This window comes from Mandrillus leucophaeus, unplaced genomic scaffold (genome assembly GCF_000951045.1).
Source record: "Mandrillus leucophaeus isolate KB7577 unplaced genomic scaffold, Mleu.le_1.0 Scaffold328, whole genome shotgun sequence".
In the NCBI taxonomy this organism is placed as follows: domain Eukaryota; kingdom Metazoa; phylum Chordata; class Mammalia; order Primates; family Cercopithecidae; genus Mandrillus; species Mandrillus leucophaeus.
In genome coordinates this window covers 1,618,525-1,645,248 of record NW_012103454.1, presented here as the reverse complement: position 1 = coordinate 1,645,248, position 26,724 = coordinate 1,618,525, and the positions used below count along the sequence as shown (strand labels likewise).

Below are 26,724 nucleotides of genomic sequence, written 5' to 3'. Positions count from 1 at the left end.
ATTATTACTGGAGCAAACCTCCATTGGCTTTCTGTTCCCTAAACAGGCATGACGCCACTATTTCCCTTTCCACAGCCAAATTTATCAAGAAGACATGTGGGGCTCAACCTCGTAAGACTTCAGAAATAATTCATAGGTTACCCAATGCCAAATATGTAAAATTGGCATATTAATTGCACTGCATCTACCACCTGTAGCTAAGATTCAAATTTCTCAGCAAGGTTTTCATTGTTCAGCCTAATCAAATTTTCACCAGTCTCTTCAAAATGTGTATTCCAGCCTTGATGTATTTATCTTCCTGAAATAAAAAGTATTCACTCTCATTTTATGATTGTGTACCTGCTGTATCGTCTACTAAAATAGCTTCCTCACTCATTTCTCTGTCTCTGAAACTCCTTTTTATACTTCCACATCCAGCTGAAAAGTCAGGCCAATTCTCTAGATAGGGAGTTAGCTACTCTCTTGCTACTTCCTTTGCATATTTGTCTCACTGTATTTTAAGTATTTTTCTGTCATCCTACCTTTCTGTAAACAGCAAATATCTCATTCACATTTGCATTAGGTGGTGAAAACATTAAAAAAGGAAAAATAAGTGAAATAAAAATGAATTTACTTGCAAAAACATAAAGTCCTATGTAAGTTACTTTTAGATGGTTTACATATATTCCATATGAAAATATAATGTTTCTTATTTTTTCATATAGTTTTCTCTCAAAGACGACTTAGGATTGTTCTTTATTTAAATAAGGTACTGAAAAAATGAAACACTACTGATATGGAGACAATTTTATTCTTAGTAAATATCAATCTGTAACCTATGATACAAAATAACTCCATCTGTTTTCTCCTAGGTTTTTCCAGCAAATCTTTCTATATAGCAACTGCATCTAATAATCTGACTTACTAAATTAGGACGAGAAATCCAAAAGATAGAAATGTTCTCTCTACAGATAAATGAAAAGTAATCATCTGGTATTTGTAACTTTTTGCCTGAAGAAAAAAAAATACACAAATGACAAAAAAAAAAAAAAAAAAAAGATTGTTCAAAAAGCAGCAGTAGACTGTTAAATGAAACTAGAATCAGAAATTATTGAATTTTTTTATTTTTATTTTTTTGAGACCAGGTCTCACTCTGTCACCCAGATTGGAGTGTAGTGTGTGATCACAGCTCACTAAAACCTTGATCTCCCGGGCTCAAGTGATCCTCCTGCCTCCGCCTCCCAAGTATCTAGAACCATAGATGTATGCCATCACATCTGGCTAATTTTGTAATTTTTTGCAGAGACAGCGTTCCCCCTAATGTTGCCCAGGCTGGTCTCAAACTCTTCAGCTACAGTGACTGGCCAGCGAAAGTGCTGGGATTGCAGGCATGAACCACTGTGCCTGGACTTCTTTTAAAGTTTTACTGATAATGAGTCCAGCATTTTAAAAGAATTTTTCTCTTTCTTAGTAACAGATACGTCTAAAATAAAAAAACACAGGAAAAATGAAGCAACAAATAATGACTATTAGCAAAAAGAGAATGGGGCTTTTCTTTTATGTATCACTGTTAAGATCTATATGAAAAAATTCATACTGCTTGTGAAATTTCTTTGAATCCTAAATCTCAGCTTGATGCCAATGATCCATGAAATGAAACCTTGGAGAATTCCTGCCATACAATAAAATGATGATCTCAACACAGCTTTTCATCCTTCTGCTCAGTATTCCTGATGTGTTTCAATAAACTCATCACTTTATCTAGATAAAGTATACTGCTGAAATGTTACATCATGGATTGAAACAAGTTAGGAAAAAAAAAAGAAAAGAAACTACAATAATTCAATAAATTAGAGTTAAAAACTTACCTGCAACAAATGCTTTATGTTTCTATCAATTTGCTTTAATGTTAACATATTTTGCTTCCTGAATATTTTTAAATAATAAGTTGAGAGTAAATACAGCTTTGCCCTTATTTTTTAATAGGGAGGAGTGGGTATGTCTACAAACATATACAGATACTTCCTTTTCTCACCGAAGGCCCCTCTGATGTGCAGAAAGCATTACTCTCTTACCATATTAAAGCTGGTGTGCAGAAATTCGGTATTTGTTGAAAAATATAGCAAAATTTGTATTTCCGATTCCAGTCTGTGAGACAAACTAGAGCCAAACAAGTACTCCTCATAGTAGTTTCTTAATTTTGAAACCATAAAGCATACAGGCAAGTCAACAAATGTAAGCAAGAAATGGGCTGCAGATATGCCCAACTTCACGTATGTATCCAAACATGCACAATCAAGGGTGGAGGAAATAAAACTGTTGAGAATTGAGACATAGGAAGATGACGGTCAGTGTTGTTCAATGAGTTTTAGAAAGGTATCTTTTAGTTCTCCTGCAATATAAAGGAGATTTATAATCATTTTCTTCTCAACTTCATGTCCTTCATTTTCATGAAACCTTGAAAAACAGTGCATTTTTATTACAAGTTATATGATTTAATGGGTTCAAAAATTTTGCACTAGAAAAATTAAGTCATTTCCCTGTTTACAGTTCAAGTTTTAGAATTTTGATATGTTTTATTAGAAGATGATTTTTTTTTTTTCGGTCATCTACACCTTTGTCAAAAGCTAGGTGTATTCGTTCTCATGCTGCTAATAAAGACATACATGAGCTTGGGCAATTTGCAAAAGAAAGAGGTTTAATGGACTCACAGTTCCACATGGCTGCGGAGGCCTCACAATCATGGTGAAAGGCCCATCTTACATGGCAGCAGGCAAGAGAAAGCATGTGCAGGGGAACGACCCTTTATGATACCATCAGATCTCATGAGACTTACTATCATGAGAACAGCATGGGAAAACCCACCCCCATAATTCAGTTACCTCCCAATGGGTCCCTTCCATGACATGTGGGTATTATTACAATTCAAGGTCAGATTTAGGTGGGGACACACAGCCAAACAATATCACTACGAATCAACCCACATATATGTGTTTATGCATATTATCTGTGGCCACCAAAGTTCCAAGTAAGAAAGAAGGAAAAACAGAGAGAGGAATAAACCAACTAGCCTTTTGTGATTATTGGATGCTTAATGTGTGCTGGCTCATTTTCTTCACACAAAAATGCCGTGTGGTTAGTATTGCTAATCCTGATTTTACAAACAAGGAAGACTTTCAGTTTCTCGAGAATTCCAAGCGCTTTAAACATTTTCCATCCCTCTTTCCCCACCATACAGTAATCACTGTATACCACCACTTCATGCAGTGCCTAAAACACAGTAAGCAAATAAAACAGGTTGCTTGAATAAACTGAAGTGGTCAGTCTTTGCTGGTAGATTTTTAAAAATGCATTGTTATGACACAACAAAGTAATAAAATTCAAAAACTTCAGTGTTATTAAAAAGATAGTATTTTTCATCCAGATTAAAAAGAGTAGGCACGACTAACATTCATTCATGAAATTATACATCACACACCGTAATAAAGTATTGTACATAAAACTTAAGTACTTGCACAACCAATAGACCATGAAAAAGAAAACTGAATTCTAATCCTAGCTCACGTAGGCTTCCCTAACACGAGCCCTTTGTGGGCTCTAGTTCTCCTACATATAAAATGAGGTTTGGCCTGGACAAATTTTAAGATACTTAAAAGTTTACAGCTTTAGTTATATATAGTACTGGAGAATTTGGTCTAGACTACTTCATTTGAATATGAATCTTAGTAACCAGGATATTAGTAATCAAATTTTATAAAGGATACTAGAGGCACACGTTAAATTCTCATGACACAATATGTTCAAGCAACACTATGAATTTAAATTTCAAACATTTTCATAAGACTCACACAAACATTAATGTTCCCCCAAAACAGTGTCCAAACTAATTTTATTTCATTCTAAGAATATTCAGATTAGATGCTTAACCTTACCTTTTTCTTATCCTGCTACTATTTCTTATCGTGCTACATTCTTTATCCTTCTAAATCTAAATCATAAATTACATTGTATGATCTGATTCACAACACTTAGTCTGACTCAGTCTGGTATGTTCCAAAAAGGCATGTTGAACCACTCAAAATCTCCTTCTTCTGACACACCATATATTTAAGGGAAGCAGTATGATGATAATCCCTTTTTTAAGCTGCTATTTATACCATAAGGCACTTTTTTCTCACCATTAAGATGCCATAGGGAAAAGCCATATAAATTTCACAAAAAAATCTAGCCAGAGATCATCAATGCAGAGTAAGAGTAATACTTTGAAATTCAACAGTCAGTAAAAAATAAATTATGATCTGTTAATGATACTGAATAGTAAGAAATTACACTGTAGTAGGAAATAATTAGCAAAAAAATAAAATTAGTCATACAGAACAGTTTAAAATTTAATGTATTTTAAAAATCTTGATATTTACTGCCAGGAAAAATGTCAATTTAATAACATGTAGCTCTGGTTTGCCCTTTTCAATTCATCAATATTTTAAAAGGATACTCAGTACCAGAATAATGTGTGATTCTGCCACAAACTGAGCCTGGCTGCTCCCATGAATGTAGCTCTATAAAAGAAGACAAAGAAACAGAAATTACAGTTTGAGAAAGCCTCATAATTATTTTGTAGTTTTAAGTTATGAAAATAAACAATGGAAAAATCCAATTAGATTTTTACTAATTAAATTTTTCTTACTTCCTTCTAGGTTCCACCTATTTTAAATAATTATTAGTTAAATGCAATTAGATGACAGTGTTGGTTGATGATACTACTGTAAACTGTAGGTGGCATCTTAGTATCAAAAGCAAACAATATAACGTGTTAAGGGATTTATCACAAACATACACACATTAAATATGATTCCTGTAGAATTACTGCAAAAGTACAAAGTAGAACAAAACATTTTTATGATTTTTCATCCTTTAGAATAAGTTAGAAGTGACCAAATGTCTAATCACTACTTCCCACATTATCAAAGTTTTTAAAATAAGGAGTCAGCTTTATAAATGCACATAATTCATTATAGCATTTACATTTTTTCAAAACAAAATTATTAAAATTGTTTTACCCTATTGAGTAGCATACAGTTGATAACAGCTGATTATAGAAAATCCAACACAAATCTCCATCTAGATTATCTGGTTTCTAAATTGATTCCCATGATTATTTCTGTTGTTAATCTCTCTTATGAATATCAGTTGCTATGCAGTTGTTTTAAATAAACGTCCTTGTCTAGGTTTTCTATTTATATTAAAAAATACTGGAGAAAAAATATAGCAGCTTACAGTACAAATCAATGACTCAACTTTTACATCATTTATGATGTGTAATTGTATCATATGCTTCAGATAGTATGCTCACAGTATCTTGTTTTTTCTTCTTCTTCAAACTTTTTCGGGGGTACATGTGCAGATTTGTTACATGGGTAAATGGCATGTCGCCAGGATTTGATGTACAAATGATTTTGTCTCCCAAGTAGTGAGCAAAGTACCTGATAGGTAGTTTTTCAATCCTCACTTTCCTCCCACCCTCCAACCTTAAGTAAACCCCAGGGTCTACTGTTCCCCTCTCTGTCCATGTGTACTCAATGTTTAGCTACTATTTGCAAGTGAGAAGATGTGGTAGTTGGTTTTCTGTTACTGCATTAATTTGCTTAAGATAATGCCTTCCAGGTGCATTCATGTTGCTACAAAGGACATAATTTCATTTGCATGGCTGTGTAGTATTCCACGGTGTATATGTACCACTTTTTCTTATCCAGTCCACTGTTAATTGACAGTCATATAAAGTAGTTATTACCTGTCAACTTCCAAATGAGGAAACTGAGACTTAGAAAAATTTACCTAACTTGTTCAAGATTGCACAACTACTAATCGGTGAAGTTTGGACTGAAACCTAGGACTGTTTGTATAGGTATGTATGCCTTTTCCACCATATAGTAACTTACCAAAACACAGGAGGAACCTCAAGTAAAACTTTAATTAAATGTTGACAGTTAAAGTAATTAAAATCAGTATTTAAATAACTGACGAACATATCTGAGTTTAACAGTACAGGATAATATGACCAAATTTACATAACAACTGCAAAGTAGTTTGCCTCTATGAGGATCGCAAACCTAAGAGAATAACTTCAGACGTCTTCTAGGTGAGTGGTTTATAATCCTTTCTGTTTATTTTCAGTAACAGAATATTCTTTGATCAATCTTTTGTCAAGGTCATCAATGGACTCCCCCATTACTAAATCCTATGGTCATATCTAAGTCTTACTGGACTTAATCTACCTGAAAACTCTGCTGCATCTAACCACTCATTCTCTTTAATATTTTCTTCATTTGACTTCCAGAACCCCAGTCTTGCGGATGATTCTGCCTCACTGGCTCTTCCTCCTCCGGAAGGAGGAGGCTCTTCCCTTCCTACATTCTAGACTCTGGAGTATCTCAGAGCTCAAAAGGCTTAGGCCTCTTCTCTCTACTCAGCCTTCCCAGGTGTTCTCATCCAATTTCATGGCTTTAATTATGTCTATATTGATGATTCTCACATTGGTATCTAGTCTGATATACTGGAAGTCTGAAAACAGCTAAAACGCAACTCCTGATCTGCCTCTCTTTCTGTCCCAGCATCTTGCTTCTCTCCCATTCTCCCCTAACTCAGGAGAATAACTTAATTTTTCCAGTTGTTTAGGTAAAAATCCTGGAATCACCTTTGTGTCTCTGTCCTTACTTTTCTTTCACTCTTTTCCTTGACTTTATTCCCTCCTTCCTCCTCCCTCCCTCCCTCTCCACATATCCAGTCATTCAAAAAATACTGTTGGCTCTACTTTCAAAATTCATTCCAAATTCAACCACTTTTCACCCCTCCCAGGAAGAACTAGCAAAGGAGGCTAAAAAATAAGTCCCCGAGATCTGTCTGATCCAACCAGTCATCATCTCTTGCCTAGACGATTGCAACAGCCTCCTTTATTCTCCCTGCCTCTACCCTGGAGTTGATTTGTCATTCAGATGAATACTGCCGAAACTATCCTATCATTACTTTGCTCAAAACACTTCAATGCTTTCTCAAATGTGTGAGAAAAGCATCATATCATGCAATGCATTTTGTGCTTCCAGTCACAATAACCAGAAACCTACGTATTTCTTTTCAATTTAAAAATGCAGCTAGGTTAAAATAAATCACACTTTGTCCTTAGAGACTTGGTTCATGAAACTGATCTATAACCCTTGTAGCTTATTTCTTGTATACATAAGGCAGGAGAGAGGAATGGCTTTGGAGACAGTCCGGAATTTGCCACCTACTAACTGTTGTTATGAACAAACTACTTAGCCTCAATTATCTTTAAAATAGGATTAAGAGGATATTCCTCAAGATACTTTCCTAAAAATCAAATAAGATAGTATGATATACAATAGGGTAATTGATCAAACAGAAATCATTTCATAGTCTCCACTTCAACAAATTTTGTATCTTGTTCACTTGATCTTAGCCAAAAGGCCGAAAAGCTGTTTTTATCTTCTCAACAAACAGCATTCAGAAATTCATTTCCTTTTCGTAAGTGAATTTAGTGTGTTGAACTGATAGTTTTAAAAGATAATATTCAGGAATGTATACTAACATTCTATAAAATACATTCAGGAATGTATACTAACATACTATAAAAACATTGATTTTTGTACATCTTTTTATTTTTGTCTTCAAAATCACATCAAAAGTAGATACCCTAAGAGCCTTCAGGATTTACTTAGCTTGAATTTGTTTGCAAATTTTTAATTCATCAATTAGTATGTATCAGGCACCACCTCAGGCAACAGAAATCCAGCAGTTATAGGAAAAAAATACCTATGTTCTCAAGCAGCTTACACACACAAATTACAAGATTACATTTTATCTACTAATGTGCAACAAAGAGATTACTGGCTTACACCAAAAGCTATAAGAGTAAGCACAAGAATAAGAATGAGTAAGTATTGCAAAAGTCTTAAACATTGACCTTAGATAGTTAGCTTTCATTTATGGGGCCCTTAAAGCAATGATTTAATTCACTTAAAATTAACCTTAGGTCTGCGATTTTAAGCTGGTCTTAAAAATTTGTCTCTAACAGATGTATATACTTTCAAAATCCTTTCAAAGAGGGAATATTGAATAATGAATTCCCTGAAAGCTAAAGCATGATGTTCATTTATTTATTTTCCTCTCTGATTTTTTTACTAATTCTCATGAGTGAGGGAAATAGCAGTAACTCAGGATAATTTATTCCAAAATATATATTTAACTTGTATTAATAAGGGCAATGCATTTTCAGATCAGGTGAATAGTTAAGAAAAAAATGTGTGCAGGCTTTGATAATGAATACATATCAATTCTTCCACAGGAACAAATGTTTCAACAAACCATTAATATCAATGTTTTTTATTTGTGTAGGCCATTGAATATTTCTCTTTTTCTTTTGTTTTTGAGACAGGTTCACACTTTTTGCCCAGGCTGGATTGCAGTGGCGTGATCTCGGCTCACTGCAACCTCCGCCTCCTGGGTTCAAGCGATTCTCCTGCTTCAGTCTCCTGAGTAGCTGGGATCACAGGTATACACCACCATGCCTGGCTAATTTTTTTATTTTTAGTAGAGTTAGGGTTTCACCCTGTTGGCCAGGCTGGCCTCAAACTCCTGACTTTAAGTGATCTGCCCACTTTGGCCTCCCAAAGTGTTGGGATTATAGGCGTGAGTCACCGCACCTGGCCTCATTGAATATTTCATAGAGCATATGAACCATCATAAAATAAAAAGTGGTTCAATAAAAAAAATGGTTCATAAAAATAAGGTTGTAAGAAAATTCATTGCCATGACTCATGACTTACTTAAAGCCCAATTTTATGTAGAAGAAAAACAGTATAACATAATATGAGTAAAACAATATATATGAATGATATTATGTTCTTAATTTCAACTAACATACTTGAAAATAAAAAATTGTATATTTTGTTTAATATAGTTTCTATACCTCTTATATGGCAGTATCAAGAATGAGTAAACATAAAATGGAAATGAAGCTAAATATACTCTATATCAGTATGTGAAATAAACCTGATTCCACTTAAGTTATTACTAAATTCTTGGGAACATGACACCAGTCAGCATGTTCTGCTTTTTCAACATTTTTAAATTCTGCTGGTAGTAAATACTCCTTAAGGAATCTTTTTAAACACATGTTCTGAAAATAAGAATGGCTACGGTGGACCAATAGGTTGTTACTTGAGAAGGTAGCTATGGTAACAAAAAGCAAACTGAACTTAGAAGTCAGTTTCCAGTGCTAATAATGGCCATTCAATTTAAAGAAGTAGTGGTTACTTAATGAGTTCAGTAGTTTGGGCCTCAGTTTCCTAATCTGCAAATTGGAAACTGACAGCACGAAGGAAACAGTGCAGTGCAGTAGTTTATAAAATAGATTTTAGTCAAATTCTCTGAAGTCAAGTTTCACAAGAAAGACCTTGAGCAAATTACTCTAAACTTCAAATTGTTAAGCTCTTTGATCGAAATAATAAAGTGTGACAAGTGAATTGATAATACATGTAAAATAGCCTAATGCCTGAAACACAGTAAGAAGTCAATAAATAATCTATCACCACCACCACCACCAACATCATCATCATCATCACCAATCATCTAAGATTCAAATGAGATTCCAAATTTTAATGTCTTAGGGCATATGATTCATAGATGATAAAATTAGTCTCCACTGGTTTATGCCCATTGTTAATTCAGTAATAGTAAACTGTATCTGAGTTAATTCTCTTGCCAGTGAGTAATTTGTTTTTGTAAATTTATGTAAATCCCTTATATACCAACCTGATATTATTAGCCTTGAGAGCAAAACATATTAACAACCAGCCTGTTTAACCCTAACAAAGACTGCTTTAGTTAAATGGGCTTTGGATCAAAACCAAATTCTAATATAAGCAGAGTGCAAAAAGTTGTTCAGTAATACATATTTGCCAGAAAATAGCTATTTTGAAGACAATAATACACAGTGTTAAAATTAATTATTTCTCTTATTCACTGATAAAGCAGTGCTGGTATTGCTTTGCTTTGGCATATAATCCCTACTAAAAAAAAAAAAAAAATTAAAATGCTTATATCAATCCCATGAAATTTAGGAATTTTGATCATTTTTAAAATTATAACTTATTTTAAAAAGGCCCATTTATAACATTAAGTAAATGACAAATGAAACTAAGATTTGACAGTGTTGGATGATACCCAAATGGTGATTTGTCTCAGTTTGGGTCAAATCCACAAAAACACTTTTTGGTCCTTTCTTCTTGCATTTTAAAATAATACATGATTGCAAAATAAACCAAGAGCTTGTCCGCAGCTAGAGGAAAACAAGGCTGATTATCTCTGACTAACTATATGAATTCTTTCAGTCCAATCTTGTCATGCAGTTTTACGCAAATCAGTATGAAATGATATGCAAATTTTTTCCCATCTATTTTCTTTCATCCTCCTTGAAAACATCATGAAAAAGTACTAGTATAAATCCTTTCAGTCTGTTTCAGTCCTTTATTCACTACCTGCCAGAACAAGGGCAATGGACATGCAAAATCTGAGAAAATCTTTTAAGTGATAATCTCTCAATTGTTTAGCATCTGATTCAGTAATCTTTATGAATACAGAAATTATTGCAATAGCAAAAAAAAGGAAGAAAATATGATAATTTACTGTCAACCTAAAAACAAGAGGGAAAAAATCTTGTATTATCCTTGACAACACTTCTCAGAAGTCAGAGGGTTGCCTTACTGTTTTTAAACGAACCTATCTCTGAAATTCATCTTAACTACTTAAGATTTTCCAGTAGAAAAGTCCTAGTTTTCCTGATCAATGTCTACATAAAATGAGAGATCTGCTTTTCTGTGCATGACAGAATCAGTTTATTTTTGCTGAGTGTCTTAGTCTGCTTGGTTGCCCTAACAAAATACCATAGACTGGATGGCTTAAACAACAGAAATAATTTTCTCACAGTTCAAGAGATTCAGAGTCCAAGATGAAGGTGCCAATGGGATTGGTGTCTAGTGAGGACTCCCCTTGGGCAGAAGACAGCCAGCTCCTCACTGTGTGCTCACACGACCTCTTCTTTGTGAGCAGATAGAGACAGGTAGGCATCTCTATACTTTCCTCTACTTCTAAGGCCACCAATCCAATCAGATTAGGGACCTTCTCTCATGACCGTATTTAAACTTAATTGCCTCCTAAACGCCCATGTCCAAACAGTCACATCTGGGGAGTTAAGACTTCGACATCTGAATTTTAGAGGAACAAAATTCAGTTCATACCTCTCAGTAATTCTAAGTGAATAAGATAGTATTTCAAAACCTATCAACTAGTGGGAATGTAGTCATGATACTAGTCCCAAGTCTCCTTTGTGTGCTAAAATACTACAAATTATTTTCTTTTCAGTTTCGTTTTTAGGATACTAATGTCCAGGAAAGGATACTTTTGAACTCTTAAGACAGGAAGTATCTTGGTTCATCACTGTAACTGCACAAAGTAAGCTTAAATCCCACTCTAACATTCTAATAAAAGATTCCTGTTTCTTACTAGTTACATGTTTGTAGTCCTATCCTTGGGGTCTTCTTTGAGGCAGCATTAGTTTTTACTAGGCTCTACACCAAATGGCAGATGTGATATAGATGATAAAATACTCAGGCCAAGTCCTTCTGGATTTGCCGGAAAGAAGAGATATAAATGGGTATCATCTCCATCCAGCTGACAAAGAATGCCACTTGTTTGATTTCCCAGACGCTGCACATACCTTCTGCTGGAAATTCCTAAGCACTTCATTAAATATTTGGCTTCCACTAAAAAATGATTACAACAGAGAAATAAAACAGTTCTTCATGAAAACAGTGACAAATCTTGATTACTTGCCGCTCAAAGAATTTTTTCTCTGTGAGGTGTCAGCAGTAAGCCACCATTCTCTTTTCATCTGAAGCTGCAGGACATTGTTCAGCAATGTCTCAGCGGAACTTACTGCAAGTCTGTTGTGGAATACGAAAACCTTACCTGGCCCAACCATACTCCAAAAAGTCATCTTGGAATTTTATTTTCCTATTTGAGGATCAAAAGGGTTGATACTTAACCTAAGTTAGTGGTTCTCAAAAGAATTTCAAAATAATGTGTGCATGAAATTGACCAGAGATATTTGTTTAAAAAACAGATTTTCAGGCTCTATATATGGAAATTCCAATACATCAGGTCTGTGGTAGGACGAGAAATATGTATCACTAAAGAGCTATAAGCCATGACTAAGTAACACTAAATAACTACATTTTGTGGGAGGCTGTATGGGAAGGTGCAATGTATAATACTGTAAAAGCTTTCAGAAAGGCTATATATTCAGGGAAGACTTCTCACTAGTAAGAAGAAGAAGAAGAAACTTCTCACTAGTATTTTAAAAGTTTTTTAAAATAATAAATGAACTGCTACACATCCAGATAAAATATCTTAATAGTGTAAGATGATTTGTTTTTTAATAAAAAAATTTCCACTGGAACAGTGGGAGTTGAGAGCTGTACAGATAGAAGCCATATAGAGAGCTTGTGGCAAATTGCGCCTAAGCAATAGAAGATTCTACATACATGAAGTTAATCAGGCAGGTAAGCAACACCACATAACAACTAACATATTTCTGAAAATTCAGATTGCAGTCATCCTGTCTAATATTTTCAGAGCGTCTCTAGAATACTATAAGAGGCATGGTAAATATTACAGGAAGAGAGAAACTGAGCCTTTTGGAGATGGAAGAACCAAATGGTGGGTTAGTAGCTTCTAACCAGAGACTGGATTAAGTCCACGGATTTTTGGTTACCTGTGGCCCCATGCTTGGTCTTATTCAGTCCCTTCTTCATAAAAAGTTATCTGTCCTGATAGTAAAATGGAGAAATAGCTCTCTTGGTGAGCTTTACCTTTCTTACACTGTCAATAAGACTGGTAGTCTAGGTGTTAAAGATAAAAGAAAAGAAAAAAAAGAGACAAAACAAAACCCATCAATAGTAAGGAAACCCTAAGCAGAATATACTGAAATAATTCACGATAACTGCCCCTCCGTAGAAAGTCAGTCAACAAAAACACAGACTGTAGGTATGGAAAACTCCTAGGATCCTAGGATAACACAAAACAACCCTAAGCCCCAGACACTAGTGAGACAGCTAATGGGAATAAACTGTTTCAGGAAACACTTTATACTGTTTGATCAAAACTGTTAATAGGACCAATTAGAGAGCTTCTAATTCTACTGTATTTTCCAAATAAATGTTGAGAGAACAAAAATACAACAACACAATAAGATGAAGTTTCTTCTAAATATAAACTTTAAAAGTCTGTCCCATGAACTGCTTAAGTAATTTTAGTAATTTGTGTTTTGTTGATAATACATTTCTAGACTTATAGATTTCATTTTGTTCACTAACAAAGAAAAATGGAAATATATAATTGCATAGAATTTTCTTGTGCAAGTAAATGAAATTAAAAGTTCAAAATGAAAAAGTATTACATCCTTCAGCATTTTAAAATTCAACTGAATAGCTTTTAATGTAAGATACAGAAAATATGTATATCTATGCTGGAATTGCTTTTGTAGCTGTCACATTGGGTATACATGAAAAGTATAATATAATCTCTGTGTATGTGTGTGTGTGTATTTTACTTTTTATCCTGGGGGGAAAAAAGCAACTATATCAAGGAACATTAATATTCTCATATCATTATTTTAAATGTAAATCCAAAATACAAAACCGAAAAAAACTTAAATAACTTAAAATTTTCATAATTCTGCATTAAGGATGAAGTTACTCATTTCATATCACCAAATATTTTGTACTGTGATTGTCTAAGAAATGAATTAGGAACAGGTTCTCTGTGCCCTAATCTAGATTTGCCAATAAATTGAATGATTTCCCCAGGAAAGCTATGTAACCACTGTGTAATTCATTTTCTAAGTACAGAACATTTTTTCTTACTTAGGGGTGATTAGGAGATAAAAAAAGATGTTATTAGCAAGCAAAGTCTATAAAATGTGTTTAAACAAAAAATAAGAATCATTGTCTACTTTAAAGCAGTCTGTCTCTTACATTTTCTTTTGATGTACCTATGAATATGAATGTCCGTAATACTCTCCGTATTCACATGAAAATGCTTTGACAATTCTATAAGCACATGAACATGGATGACAAGAACCCTGGGTGGCCAGGGAATTACTCTTTAATAAGGAACCTTTTCACATGTCTGTTATATTGCCCTTTGATCATTATCTGGATTTGTATTTATTTGTGGTCACTGCCTCAATTGCAATATAATCAAAATCTCTCTCTCAGTGCCATTATATCATCCTAAACTACTATGTCCAGTACTTCAGATAGCTTTACTTTACATTCTTGAAACTTCTCTTATATGGTCTCAAGAATGACATTTCCCCTAAAGCTCACCTAATGCCAGCAGCTTTGGAACTCTAATGTCATCCATTTGCTCTGTATGTCCAGGACCACTGCATTGTGATGAGCAAATCTGGAAAGTCACTGCTTCTAAATCTTTGACATCAGAGACTTTATCTTGACATCTGATATGAAATACAGTACAACAGTATGATAAATGAAACGTGTCTAAATAAAAATGGCCCTAAGGATTCAGATATTAGGCCTATATAACATGGTTGACAGTACCATGGCTTTGCAGGCCTTCAGACTGAGTTTAATAATGAGTGTTACTTGTTGAGGCTGCCTAATGAGACTTAAATTTGGAGGTAATTTTATATTTCTTTAAGTTTGCTACTTGAAGGCTACAGATGAACAAAATTCATTTTTATATTTAATCAGTAAACTATCAGTGTGAATCAAGGTATATAAGAAATGTTCTGTGTATATATATATACCATATTTAACAATGATATATCACTTCTGCTTCTGCTACAAATACTTTATAGCACTCAGCCTGGGCAACACTGTGAGACACTGTCTCTACAAAAAATAATTAGCTGAGTGTGGTGGCAAGTGCCTCTAGTCCCAGCTACTCAGGATGCTGAAGCAGGAGGATCACTTGAGCCCAGGAGTTTGATGTTACAGTGAGCGATGATCATGCCATTGCATTCCAGCTTGGGCAACAGAGTAAGAGCTTGTCTGTACAGAAACAAACAAACACAAAACTTTATAGCACTAAACACAATAATCACGTTTAACAGAAATCTCATACTCTAATGGTTTGGATCTCTGGTTCCATGCGAGACTTCCTAGGCTTGAATTCTGTGTGCAATTGAGCATTTTATTTAGCCAACATATGGTGCAGTTTCCTGGCATGTGAAATGGGGATAAAAGGATCTGTACTTCATTAAGGTCGTTATAGTAAGTTAAAGTTTTTAGAAAAGTGTGATGTAAGCTTTCAGTGTTAGCTATTGTGGTTGTATGTTTTCATGTTTATTTATTCTACAAATATGTATTGAGTGTCTAATACATGGCAGGTTACATTCCTAGGCATGTGAGATAAAATAGTGAACAAAGCAATTATCTCTGGCCTCATGGGGCTGTGTGTGTATGTGTTTGGGAGATGACAGACAAAAAACAGTGATTCTAAAAATATGTGTATGTGTACAACATAAAATGAACTGTACACTGTAAGTGCAAAGTGCTGTAAGAAAAGGAAAACCAGAAAAAAGTAAGGGAGTCAGAAGTATTGACAATGGGGAGCAGGTTGCAATTTAAATGGGAAGAGGGTCAGGATAAACACCACAGAGACTATCTTTGGCATCTGAACACAGTTGTGAACAAGGGAAGGCAGTTAGTCATATGGATTCTGGGGGAAGCACATACAAGAAAGATGGACTAATGGTCAGCACGAAGTCCTTAAGATAGAAATATGTTCAAGGAACAGTAAGAGGGTTAATGTGCTGGTGAAGACTTAGATGTTATGCTGAATTATATGGTGAGTCATAAAAGGAAGACTGTGAGAAGAGTGACATGAACTATGTCAAGAACAGACTATAATGAAGCAAGAATAGAAGCACGGAGACTAGGGAACGTTTACTACAGTAATCCAGACCAAAGATGCTGATGACGTAAGGCAGTTCGACAGCAGGTAGTAAGAAGTGATCTGATCCTGCAGCAGGTGGTAAGAAGTGATCTGATCCTGGATATATTTTAAAAGAAAAAATACATATATATATATATATATATGTATATATTTGAAGGAAGAATGACAAGATTTCTTGTTTACTGTGTGTTTTTATACAAAAAGCAACAACATTAAAACTGATAGGATGTAAAGATTTAGTTATTTTAACATCCAAATTCACAGTAAACACATATTTGAGTATTTGTAATACAAATATAGACCATTTAATATTTAAGGTCAATTGAGGATATATGAATTTCAAATAAAATCAACATAAGTTATATATTTACGTTTATGAAAATTAAAGAGGTCACCAAAATGGTAAATTGTACTTTAATTACAAGAGAGATACATTATTTGTCCATGAAGTTCTATTCTCTTTTTATGTTTCTCTCCTTTGGAAGATGTGTATCCTTAAATTCAACAGCTCTTTTACATGAAAGACTCCATCCCAGACAGGTCTATATTTTCACAATTTATGAAGTAAGTACCGGTTTCTGACTTGATATCCCACTTGAATGTCCTAACACTCTAAAATCAAAACCGTACAAATAAATGTCAATATTCTCCACACAAACAAATTTATCTTCCCAGCACGCCAAGAACCTATCAATATTACAACCATTCTTCTAATGACCTAAGCTTCAACTCTGACATCTCTGCCCTACAATCAATCACAAAGCTAATGGGCATTTCCTATTTTCTACTGCCACTTTTCTATTACTTTGACCCAAATGATTCTGTCTGAATGTTTAACGTATCATGCTTGGATTATCACTCATCTTTACTTTCCAATTCCTCACTTCTAGTTAAATTTTCCAAAATCACTACTTTCATCAATCTATTACTCACAAACATTTGAAAACTTAAAATTGATTAAAGGTAATTCAAATCCCTTGGCAATCTATGCCAAACATCTTTGAATCAATCAATCAATAAATAAATATTCAGTATTTAGACATTGTTTCATAAAATACAAAATGCAAGTAAATATAAAACATAGTGTCTTCGCTCAAAAGGAAATATAGTTTATATACTTAAAAATGTCTAATCATGCAAGGCAAAATAGAATCTTCATTCTCTTTTAAGTATTTTGTTTAACACTCAAGATTTAGTAGAGTAAGATGTAAATCTGTGCTTGAGTTAACCTCCTTCGTAACTGGGGATAAAAGTGTTTCTCTTCTTGAGAGCTGCTATAGGACTCAGCAGATCACAAATTAATAAAATTGGCAATTAAGTTGTATGGTACAAAATGAAGAATAGAATTTTGGTGGTCAATTTAGCTACATGTCCAAATGAGTGCTAGAGAAACACAAAAGTTGAAATTACAGTAGGCTGACATGGAAAGACTCCAGAGATGGTTAACTATAAACAGAATATTTTAATGTAGATTATACTGAGGTAAGTAAGGAATATTGAGACAGGATTTCAAACAGGTACAATGTGACAAGGAAATTAATAGAGGATGGAAAGCAAAATTGTTTCTCTGGTCTTACTGGGAAGGAGTTTGGAGGCAGACATGATTGGGATACCAGATTATGTACAATTTTCTTCACATCTCTATAAACAAAATCACATATTTCAGTAAAAGCAGTCTCTTCATTATTCTCAAACAATCCTATCCCCATTTTGACCTCTATACAGGTTCTTAAGGCTGTTCCATCTCTTTTCGTGATTCATCTCAAAAAATGATGTTTCCTCTTATTGACAGACCAAAATTCACATTGATTTTAAGGCTAATTCAAATTCCACCTCCTTTAATGAAGATTTTTTCCTAAAATTTTGCCTCAGGGTAATATTTATTGCTATTAAACTATTCCAATACTTACTATCTATAACATTTGACCTGTATTTTAAACATATATGGATTTATAATGTCATAGTGTTGTTTTCAAGCCGTAAATCCAGAATTCTGTCTATTGCAGGGAAAATGATATCATTAACAGAAGACAATAAAGGAGAACAGGCTTCAAATACATCCTTCAATATATTTTAAAACAATTAAATAATACAATACATTTAAACCCTACAGTAAAATATTCAGGGATTTTTAAAATTCAGAGCATCTAATTACAATTCTCTATTTTTTTGATTTCTCAAATGAAGCTATTATTAAAGTCCTCAAAAGGGTATGAAGAACAGTTAAACTCAAAAAATCGCATAAACAGTAGAGAAAAAGAGTGATGATTTAAATAATTATGTAGTAAATGTTCTTTAAAATTAATAAAACCAGAGTTACTCATTTCATATTTACACTGAGCTCATTAAATAATTATTTTCTTTTTTGGTAAGGAGTTTTTTGCCAGTGAAGTTTCTTAACAAATAAATATTGATATTTGATATACTTAGTATATACTATTAGTATATAATTAAAATATTTCTCCAGAGATTTCAAAGTCTATTTCATCATTAGTAATTAATGTATCACAAGTCTGTCAGTGTATTACAACACAGCACTTATACACACTTATTCAATTTTTTACCCATAAATTGGTTGTATCAAATATACTTCTATTTTTGACAACTTTTTCTTTATAAATTTCAAAAAGGTTACATTGACTTGCAAATATCAAAATCATACTTACTTATAAGAGTGTGTGACACTGTAAATATGCTTAATTTAAAAATGAAGAACAACTTTTCCTTAAACTGGTCTTTTTTTAAGCTGGTTAATTTATATGAAATCCCTCAGATTCGTCCTTAATGAGAAATACATATTAATGAAAACAAGAACATTCACAAAACTTCAATTAGAATTTTTGTTTTTTTCTTCTGGAGACAGAGTCTTGCTCTGTCACCCAGGTTGGAGTGCAGTAGCACAATCTTGGCTTGCTGCAACCTCTACCTCCTGGGCTCAAGTGATTCTCCCGCCTCAGCCTCCCGAGTAACTGGGACTACAGATGTGTACCATCACATCAAGCTAATTTTTGTATTTTTAGTAGAGACGGGGTTTCACCATATTGGCCAGGCTGGTCTTGAACTCCTGACCTCAAGTGAACTGCCTGCCTTGGCCTCCAAAAGTGCTGGGATACAGGCGTGTGCCACCATGCCCACCCCTTCCATTACAATATTTAAGCACAGTCAATACTCATTTTACATTGCATATTTAAGATCTTTGCTTTTCTTTTGTATATAAATCATACCTCGATACTAAAAAGAGATACGTTTTCATGGAAATATTATTTGGAAAACGTTAGGAGAACCAAATGAGAATTGTTCCATCATATCCACAGAAAAGTATGCCCATGGGTTTTACATTTATAATCTGGAAGCATTTTTTTCTTCCTAAAACAGAGACTACTGCTAGAAAAATGTGAAATAATTTTTTATTTTTTACATCAGGAAATGTACAGTAGTCCCTCCTTATCTTTGGTTTTACTTTCTGTGGTATCAGCTACCTGCTGTTAACTACAGTCCGAAAATATTCTATGGAAAATTCCAGAAGCAAACAATTCATATGCTTTAAGTTGCAGGCTGTTCTGAGTAGTGTGATGAAATCTCACACCATCCTGTTGTGTCCTCCCTGGGGTGTGAATCGTGCCTTTGTACAGCATATCCACACTGTACATGCTACCCTCCCATTAGTCACTTAGTGGGCCACTCAGTTATCAGGTTGACAGATCACAGGAAGAAGAAGAATGGGTATAGTACAATTAGGTATTTTAAAGGAGAGACAGACCACAGACCACATCCACATAACATAATTTATTACAGAATATTGTTATAATTGTTCTATTTTACTATTAATTATTGCTGTTCATCTCTTACTGTCCCTAATTTATAAATTAAACTTCATCCTGGTATGCATGTTTAGGAAAAAACACAATATATATAGAGTTTGCTACTATCTGAGATTTCAAGCACTCAGTGATTGTTCTGGATTAGGGTGGACTGTATAAAGATTATTTAATTTAATTTGTATAAAGATTATTTAATTTAATTATCAAAACAGGAAAAAAAGAAACCTTGAGGTGTACAGATTCTTCCATTTTACAGAAAAGGTTAAGTAACTTGCTTAATCAAGAAGTGTCAAGGGGCACCTGCATTCAAATGCAGAGTTGTATAATGTGCAATTCCATGCTCTTATTGTTGTATCATAGTTTCCAAAATAATCCAGTTTAAAATTATAAAGAGGTACAAAGAGGAAGATCCTACCAAGAGAGCTATTAACAATAAAATGCAAAATTCAGTTCTGAGTATCTGAAAACAGAAAACCAGTATCTACTAGAATTGGTTATATAGCTCTCACTTTAGACATTCTCTGGGTTTAATATACATCTTTCTTTTGAACATTCATCTTCTCAATTAAGTTTACTGATTCTTTATCAAACTGAACAAACTGAAAGAAACCTTAAACTAGCAGACAGAGGACAAGAAATTATATATTTAGCATTCCTACTAAGAAAAAAGTATAACCTTGGAAATTATGTAGTACTGAAACATCTGGATTAATACCAGATGTTTTAAGATAGCTCACAATTCTTCATTAGTACAATTATTTCAGAACCATGTTAGTATTACCTCTAAAGTTTCTCTTTAATAACCACTTCCAGTAGTTACAAACTACCAAATATAACTACTATATAAAATGCAGTGCCTGTACTGTAATGTAGAAATTTCTGATAATTAAAACACTTTCTGGCTGGAAATAGCGATGAGATGTCATTTTTTACAACCCTCTATCTTTAGATGATGGCATAATAACTTCAATAAAATTGGGGTTCAAAAATCAAAATTTAAAAACAATATATATACTGGTACACTTGTTATTTACACAAATTTACTTTATGGATTAATCATTCAAATCCTTTATAAGTGTGTTTGAGGTAAAGAGCTACACAATTCTATCCTCATATTCCAATAATAGAGCATTTTAAGTTGTACAATGCAATTTATACAGACTGTCTTCAAAATGCTCTGTACCACCAATAACATATCTCATGCTGAGTAAATGAAGTAGACGTTACTGAAAGTTGTTCTTAATTGTGTAAGACATCTGTAGCTTCAATGAAGAGGTAATATCCTTCAAGGTGCACTTTCACTAAAATAAATCAGTAAGCCATTAACATGCAACTGGTATTTGCTTAAGTACTTTTCAAACGAGACCAAGGGTGTAAATAAGTGACCAATTATTTTCATGAGAAATATGTTGAACAAGTGTCAACTGAATATTAATGCTCTGTTAGAGGCTGATTGAGTCCCTCCCAAAAATTCTTAAGTCCTAAACCCCCAGTACCTCAGGATATGACTATTTGGTGAGAGAGTCTTTAAAGAGGTAGAGTCTTTAAAGAGGTCATTAAATGAGGTCACTAAGATGGGCCCTAATCCGATATGACTGGTAAAAAGAGATCAAGACACAGACGTGCAGTGAGTAAAGACCATGGGAAGAAGCAGGGAGGAGAAGGCAGCCATCTACAATCCAAGAAGAAAGACCACAGAACAAACTTGCCCTGTTGATTCGTGGGTCCTGTAGGCTTCATAATCTTGAGCAAATACATTTTCTGTTGTTGGAACCATCCAGTCAGTGGTACTTGTTACGGCAGCCCTAGCAAACTAATACATCTATTACAACTGACAAAATTATGCTAGTTTTCTTAAAATCTTTTAATCGATGCCACTAATGCCTTATGTTTATTGTCAGCATTCTTTTGAACAATAACAGCAACAGTATGCTTAGATTTTACTTTTAAAAATGTTAATTTTAACTGGAAATGCTTACACGCATGTAAATTAAACACATGTATTATATATACTTGCAAGTGTAAATATGTGTGGAAAAGAAATGAGAAGAGAGACCACATTAAACTGTAAACCAGTGTTACCTCTGGAATGAGTATGATAAATTGGGAAGAGAATAACGAAAGGGAGGCTTTTATGTTTTCTTTTATATAGTTGCGTATTCTTTGAATCTTTTACGACTTTTACAAAAAAGCATTTGTGGATTATTTGGGATCAACATGTTCTTTAAAGAAAAGCAAAAATATTTACTGTTGCCATCAAGTTTGCAATATACTAGAAAAATAAGAATTACTTATAAATGCTGTGGACATCCATCTGATTTAACAACATGGAAATACCTGGTGACCTTAGAGAGTGTAATTATCAATGGAGCTATGAATAAAGGAGCCAGACTGAACTGTGCTGTGGAGTGAACCAGAAATGAAGAAACTTAATGGACACAGATAACTCTTCTAGCAGTTCACACAGGAAACAAGGTCATCTAAAGTGACCTTTACTGTGACCTGTGAAGACAAGAATAAAGGTGTGCAGTTGAGAAACTTTAGGAACAAATACTGTGGAATGTATTAAATCAAAACGTTATTTCTGACTTTCTACAGTATTTTACAAGTAGCAACAAAGCAGACAGTAAAGCTTAAAAGGATTGGGAATTGGCAAGGAAGATACGGTTGAAAAGAAAGAGGATTGAGATTCTGGAGCAGGAAATCTTAGTGTCCTTTGGAGACCACGTAAATCCTTTTAAAAGGGGTGATGGAAATGGGAACATAAAAGAGATCTAAGAAAACAGCTAAGGAATAAAGATCAAAATAAGCAGGAATAAGAGAAGGTGAGAAACTGAAGTTAAACTCAATGATGTGAATTTCAAGTTGAAGATCTTGGTTTTGGAACTGTTACATGTTTTTATGAGGTTTCAAATGGTTCTGAAAAGAACAGGTTAAGTGGAATGAACAGGTAGTGACAGAAGTTAAAGAGAAAAACGATAATACAAAGATAGTTTGCTAAAAGAATCAACAGCATGAGTACTCTGAACAAAAGCATTAAAACAAGGATTATGTCTGAAGATGAGGAATGAATTACATAACCTTTAAAAGTCCCTTAAGAGCCTCTAATCTTATTTTTCAAATAAGCTATTACTTATTTGAAATATTTTTCAATATTTGTAAAATAAGATTGTATTTTCTAAAAATACTATTAATAAGATATATTCAATCCTAGAAAATAAAAATTATGTGAAGAAACTGTGCACAGCAACTTAATATTTTTTCTTCTTGGAAGGAAAACATTAAAAATTAAGGTCTGAACAAATCACAAAAATAATATTTATCAAGTTCATAACGTTAGTGTCTTGTTTATTATTTCCTTTCAGTTCCTAAAACTATAGTAAAAACCTGACAATCAAACCGGGGATGGCAGGGAGGAGGAAGCTATATATTTTAAAATATACTCTGAAATTGTAGAGTAACTCTAATTATCAACTAAAATTCTCAAGTGGAAAGCTTAAATATACAGGTAAAATATATTTGCAATTAGCATTATCTTTATGGATATAAATAAGATACTATTGTTCACGAAAAGTTATTTTCTTGAGCAGATCAGACAAAACAGGTTATATCTTTAATTTGCTTAGTAAACCATGTCTACACAGTGCAATGGTAAGTTCTCTAAGTATGATGCTGAACTACCACAAATTCCAAAGTTAAGAATCTTAATGCTTAATGCATTAATGCGATTTATACAAATATATATACATACAGTAAATACACACACACACACATACCTTCTTGTTTCTCTAAAACCTAGTAACTAACCTCTTTTCCGAGATAAGCTTTTGGTTTAGAAAAAGTAAACTAAATTATCAATGGCATAGATCCTTTGAAATTATGTTCATCCTTTCAGTCTTCTAAATCATATTTGGAAAGAAGAGCAGAATCCTCTATGCCTAATGAAGAAATTCTAGGAATCCTACAAAAGAAGGGAGAGAACCCTTAAGATACTGCCTCAGCTTAAGTAGGTCAACATCGAGGAAAATCTTACAGGAATTTTTCAGGAGAAATGTTTCATTACTTTTTATTGCCAAGGAAAATGATGGTAGTGAGAAGAGAGGACAAGAAAAAGGGAAAGCGAAGAAAATGGAGGTAGTAGTTTGGGGACTACTGTTTTAATTTCTACATTATCAGAGATAAGCCTGAATTTCGATCAGACGTTCTTAATTTACTATACATAAAACTCAGGAAACCCTTGAGGGGTGACTTGGGTGGAAGATATGTTAACTGCAAAGGAAAGTGAAATTCTGGAATGCAGACAAAATTCCATTTCTTGCTTTGGTGCTAGTTTTCTATATATATATACAGATTCACTTCATGCAAATTATCAAGCTGCACATTTATGATTTGTGCATTTTAATGCCTATATATAAGGATTCTGTAGAAATTTCACTCAAATAACCTGGGAATCTTGCTACAAAGGTGTATTTCTGGATCCCGTTTTCTGGAATCTGCATTTTAATAAGTAGCCTGGGGGTTTGCTCAGCCAACCTCTGGAACATAACTGGAAAAATGACAGTGGAGAGGTAAACAACTATTTCCTTTTTCATGTCAGCTATATATTTTCCTGCCATAGGAATTTCGGGACCATTCAATGAATCTGCTGATTTTAAGCCGCAGATTGATTACTCATTGTAGAATGAAGGCCCTTGTTGGGTCCGAACTCATTTCCACCCCCACTCTTCATTTTATCTGTTGGGTCCAAACTCATTTTCACCCCCACTCTTCATTTTATCTAGGCTGAAACAGCACAAGGCCCTATACTAAGAAAACACAAAAATGAGGAAATAATTATTTCTGACTTCACGAAGTTTAAGTTTACACTCCAGCTTAAATAACTGTATATTATCTAAACTACAAGCCAAGCAAAAAATTAGGTAGCATAAGTGGTAGCAAATAAAGCAATATATAATGAAGAGGAAGGGTGGAGAAACAAACAAAGTTTCTTGGGAGAGATCATCACAGGATGATTCTAGCCTCCAGATAAAACCTAAAGTAAGATTTCAGTAAACAGAAGAAAAAGGAGGCAGGACTTTGAAAAGGGCAGGGAGGAAAGCACTAAGGTAAAAAACAGTATAGACTGTAGGAAGTCCACCAGGAGGGAAGAGGCTGTCAGTACATTTGGAGGGACCCTGGAATAGGAGAGAAATAACGAATTTTATTAAGTATAAGGAAGGCACGGAAGACTTTTGAACAGAAAGGAGATGTGATAACTGGAAAAATGTCGTTTTAGGAAGCTGAATCTGAACGCCATAATTTAATGGATTGCAACGAGGAAAAGATGTAGGTGAGCCAGTCTGCTATATTAAAGTGATTAGGAATCTGGACTATGCAGTTAGATAGGTCTAGTTCCAGTGGAACCCTATTTAAATTAAGCTACCTAACCTCTCTAAGCCATATTTTCCTTACCTAATTGGGAGATAATAGTGGCAATTTCATATAAGGACTGAAGGAGACAACACACAAAGCTCCTAACACTTTAGAGGTATTTATCATCATCATCATCGTCGTCCACATTTTCACATCATTCAGGCTTTCCCCGTGCTCTTAGATATGGAGTATATAAATGTCTCAATGGGAGTTTCGTCTAGAGCTCAATTCTGGCTGGGAATAATGAGGAAGTCAGAGGGGAAAAAATGAAGAAGGCATAAAATACATTTAAGAATATGGATTAACCAGAGCTAGTTCAATCAGCTAAAGAAGAGCGAGGAAATATGTGAAATAGTCAAAACATACAAAATCTAATTTCTCTAGCAGGACTCATCTCATACTTGGATTGGGATAAAAGCTTTCAAATTGGCACTCCTCCAGTCTTTTATTTTCTAAAAAATACAAGAACTACATATTACTGTTGAGCTAATATTAGTAACAAAGAACTTTTTTCCAATAGTAACTAATTAGCTGTGCAGTGAATACAAATTTACCTACCTGATCTTCCAAGATAGGTTATGTTGGATGCAGGATACCTTCCCAAACATAATACAATCTAACATTTGGCTATCCTCTCTCTTCTAGTCAGGCTCTTTCCTGTATAAAAACACCATTTTTATATCTGCCTTCCAGTCATAATGATAACTCTTAGTTGGAGTTCTATCTTCTTTTGAACCAATTCAAATATAATTTATCAAATCTAAATTAAGTACTACTTTGTCAATTTAGATCAGAAGTTGTTAATTTACTATACATAAGACTCAGGAAACGCTTTTTATAGCACCTAACTCCACACAGATCTTTTTCTAATCTGAAATTCTCATGTATTTATCAGTCAGAATCATCAAGTTTACACACTGATTTGGATTGTTTTCTGTTTCACTTTTATCAGTATCATGACTCCAGGAATCTCATAAAGATCTTGAAATAGAAGTCATGATTATAATCTCCAAAGTATCTAGACTAATGCTAGACAGAAAGCATTATTAAATAAACACTGATTGACTGTTTAACCCAATTCTTTATTTAAAAATCTTTCTTCCCCACCAAAATTGTTAGTTATGGCATATGTTATCAACTTGCTTCCAAAAGCTTTCTCAAAATCATTTCAACCCTCTCTTAACACTGCTCACTGAACCACAGATGAGGCTTAATAATCATCACTCTTAAATCACTACCACACTTTCATTTAGGAAGCCATTATATGTTACTTCCATCTTCAAACTAGTCCTTTAAGTCTTTCAGTCTTGTGTCACTTTTCTAAAATACATATCTGCTCATGCACCTCAAAGGTTTACAGGCTTCTGGTACCCAAATGCCTACAGCAGAGTCTAAACATCTTCTGTGGCACACAAGGTTTTTCTCATTCTATTTCCAATCAACTTTCTCAGTATTT

General features: G+C 33.9%; 1 protein-coding gene across 3 annotated transcripts in view; it reads right to left on the bottom strand.

Moving 5' to 3' along the window:
* TUSC3 (tumor suppressor candidate 3) overlaps positions 1-26,724 on the bottom strand; it is a 219,502-nt gene that overhangs the window by 29,400 nt on the left and 163,378 nt on the right. For all 3 annotated transcript variants that reach the window (XM_011988343.1, XM_011988344.1, XM_011988342.1), the window contains exon 7: positions 4,475-4,538. In XM_011988343.1, coding sequence (XP_011843733.1) covers positions 4,475-4,538 — 64 coding nt within the window. The remainder of the gene's footprint in view (positions 1-4,474; positions 4,539-26,724) is intronic.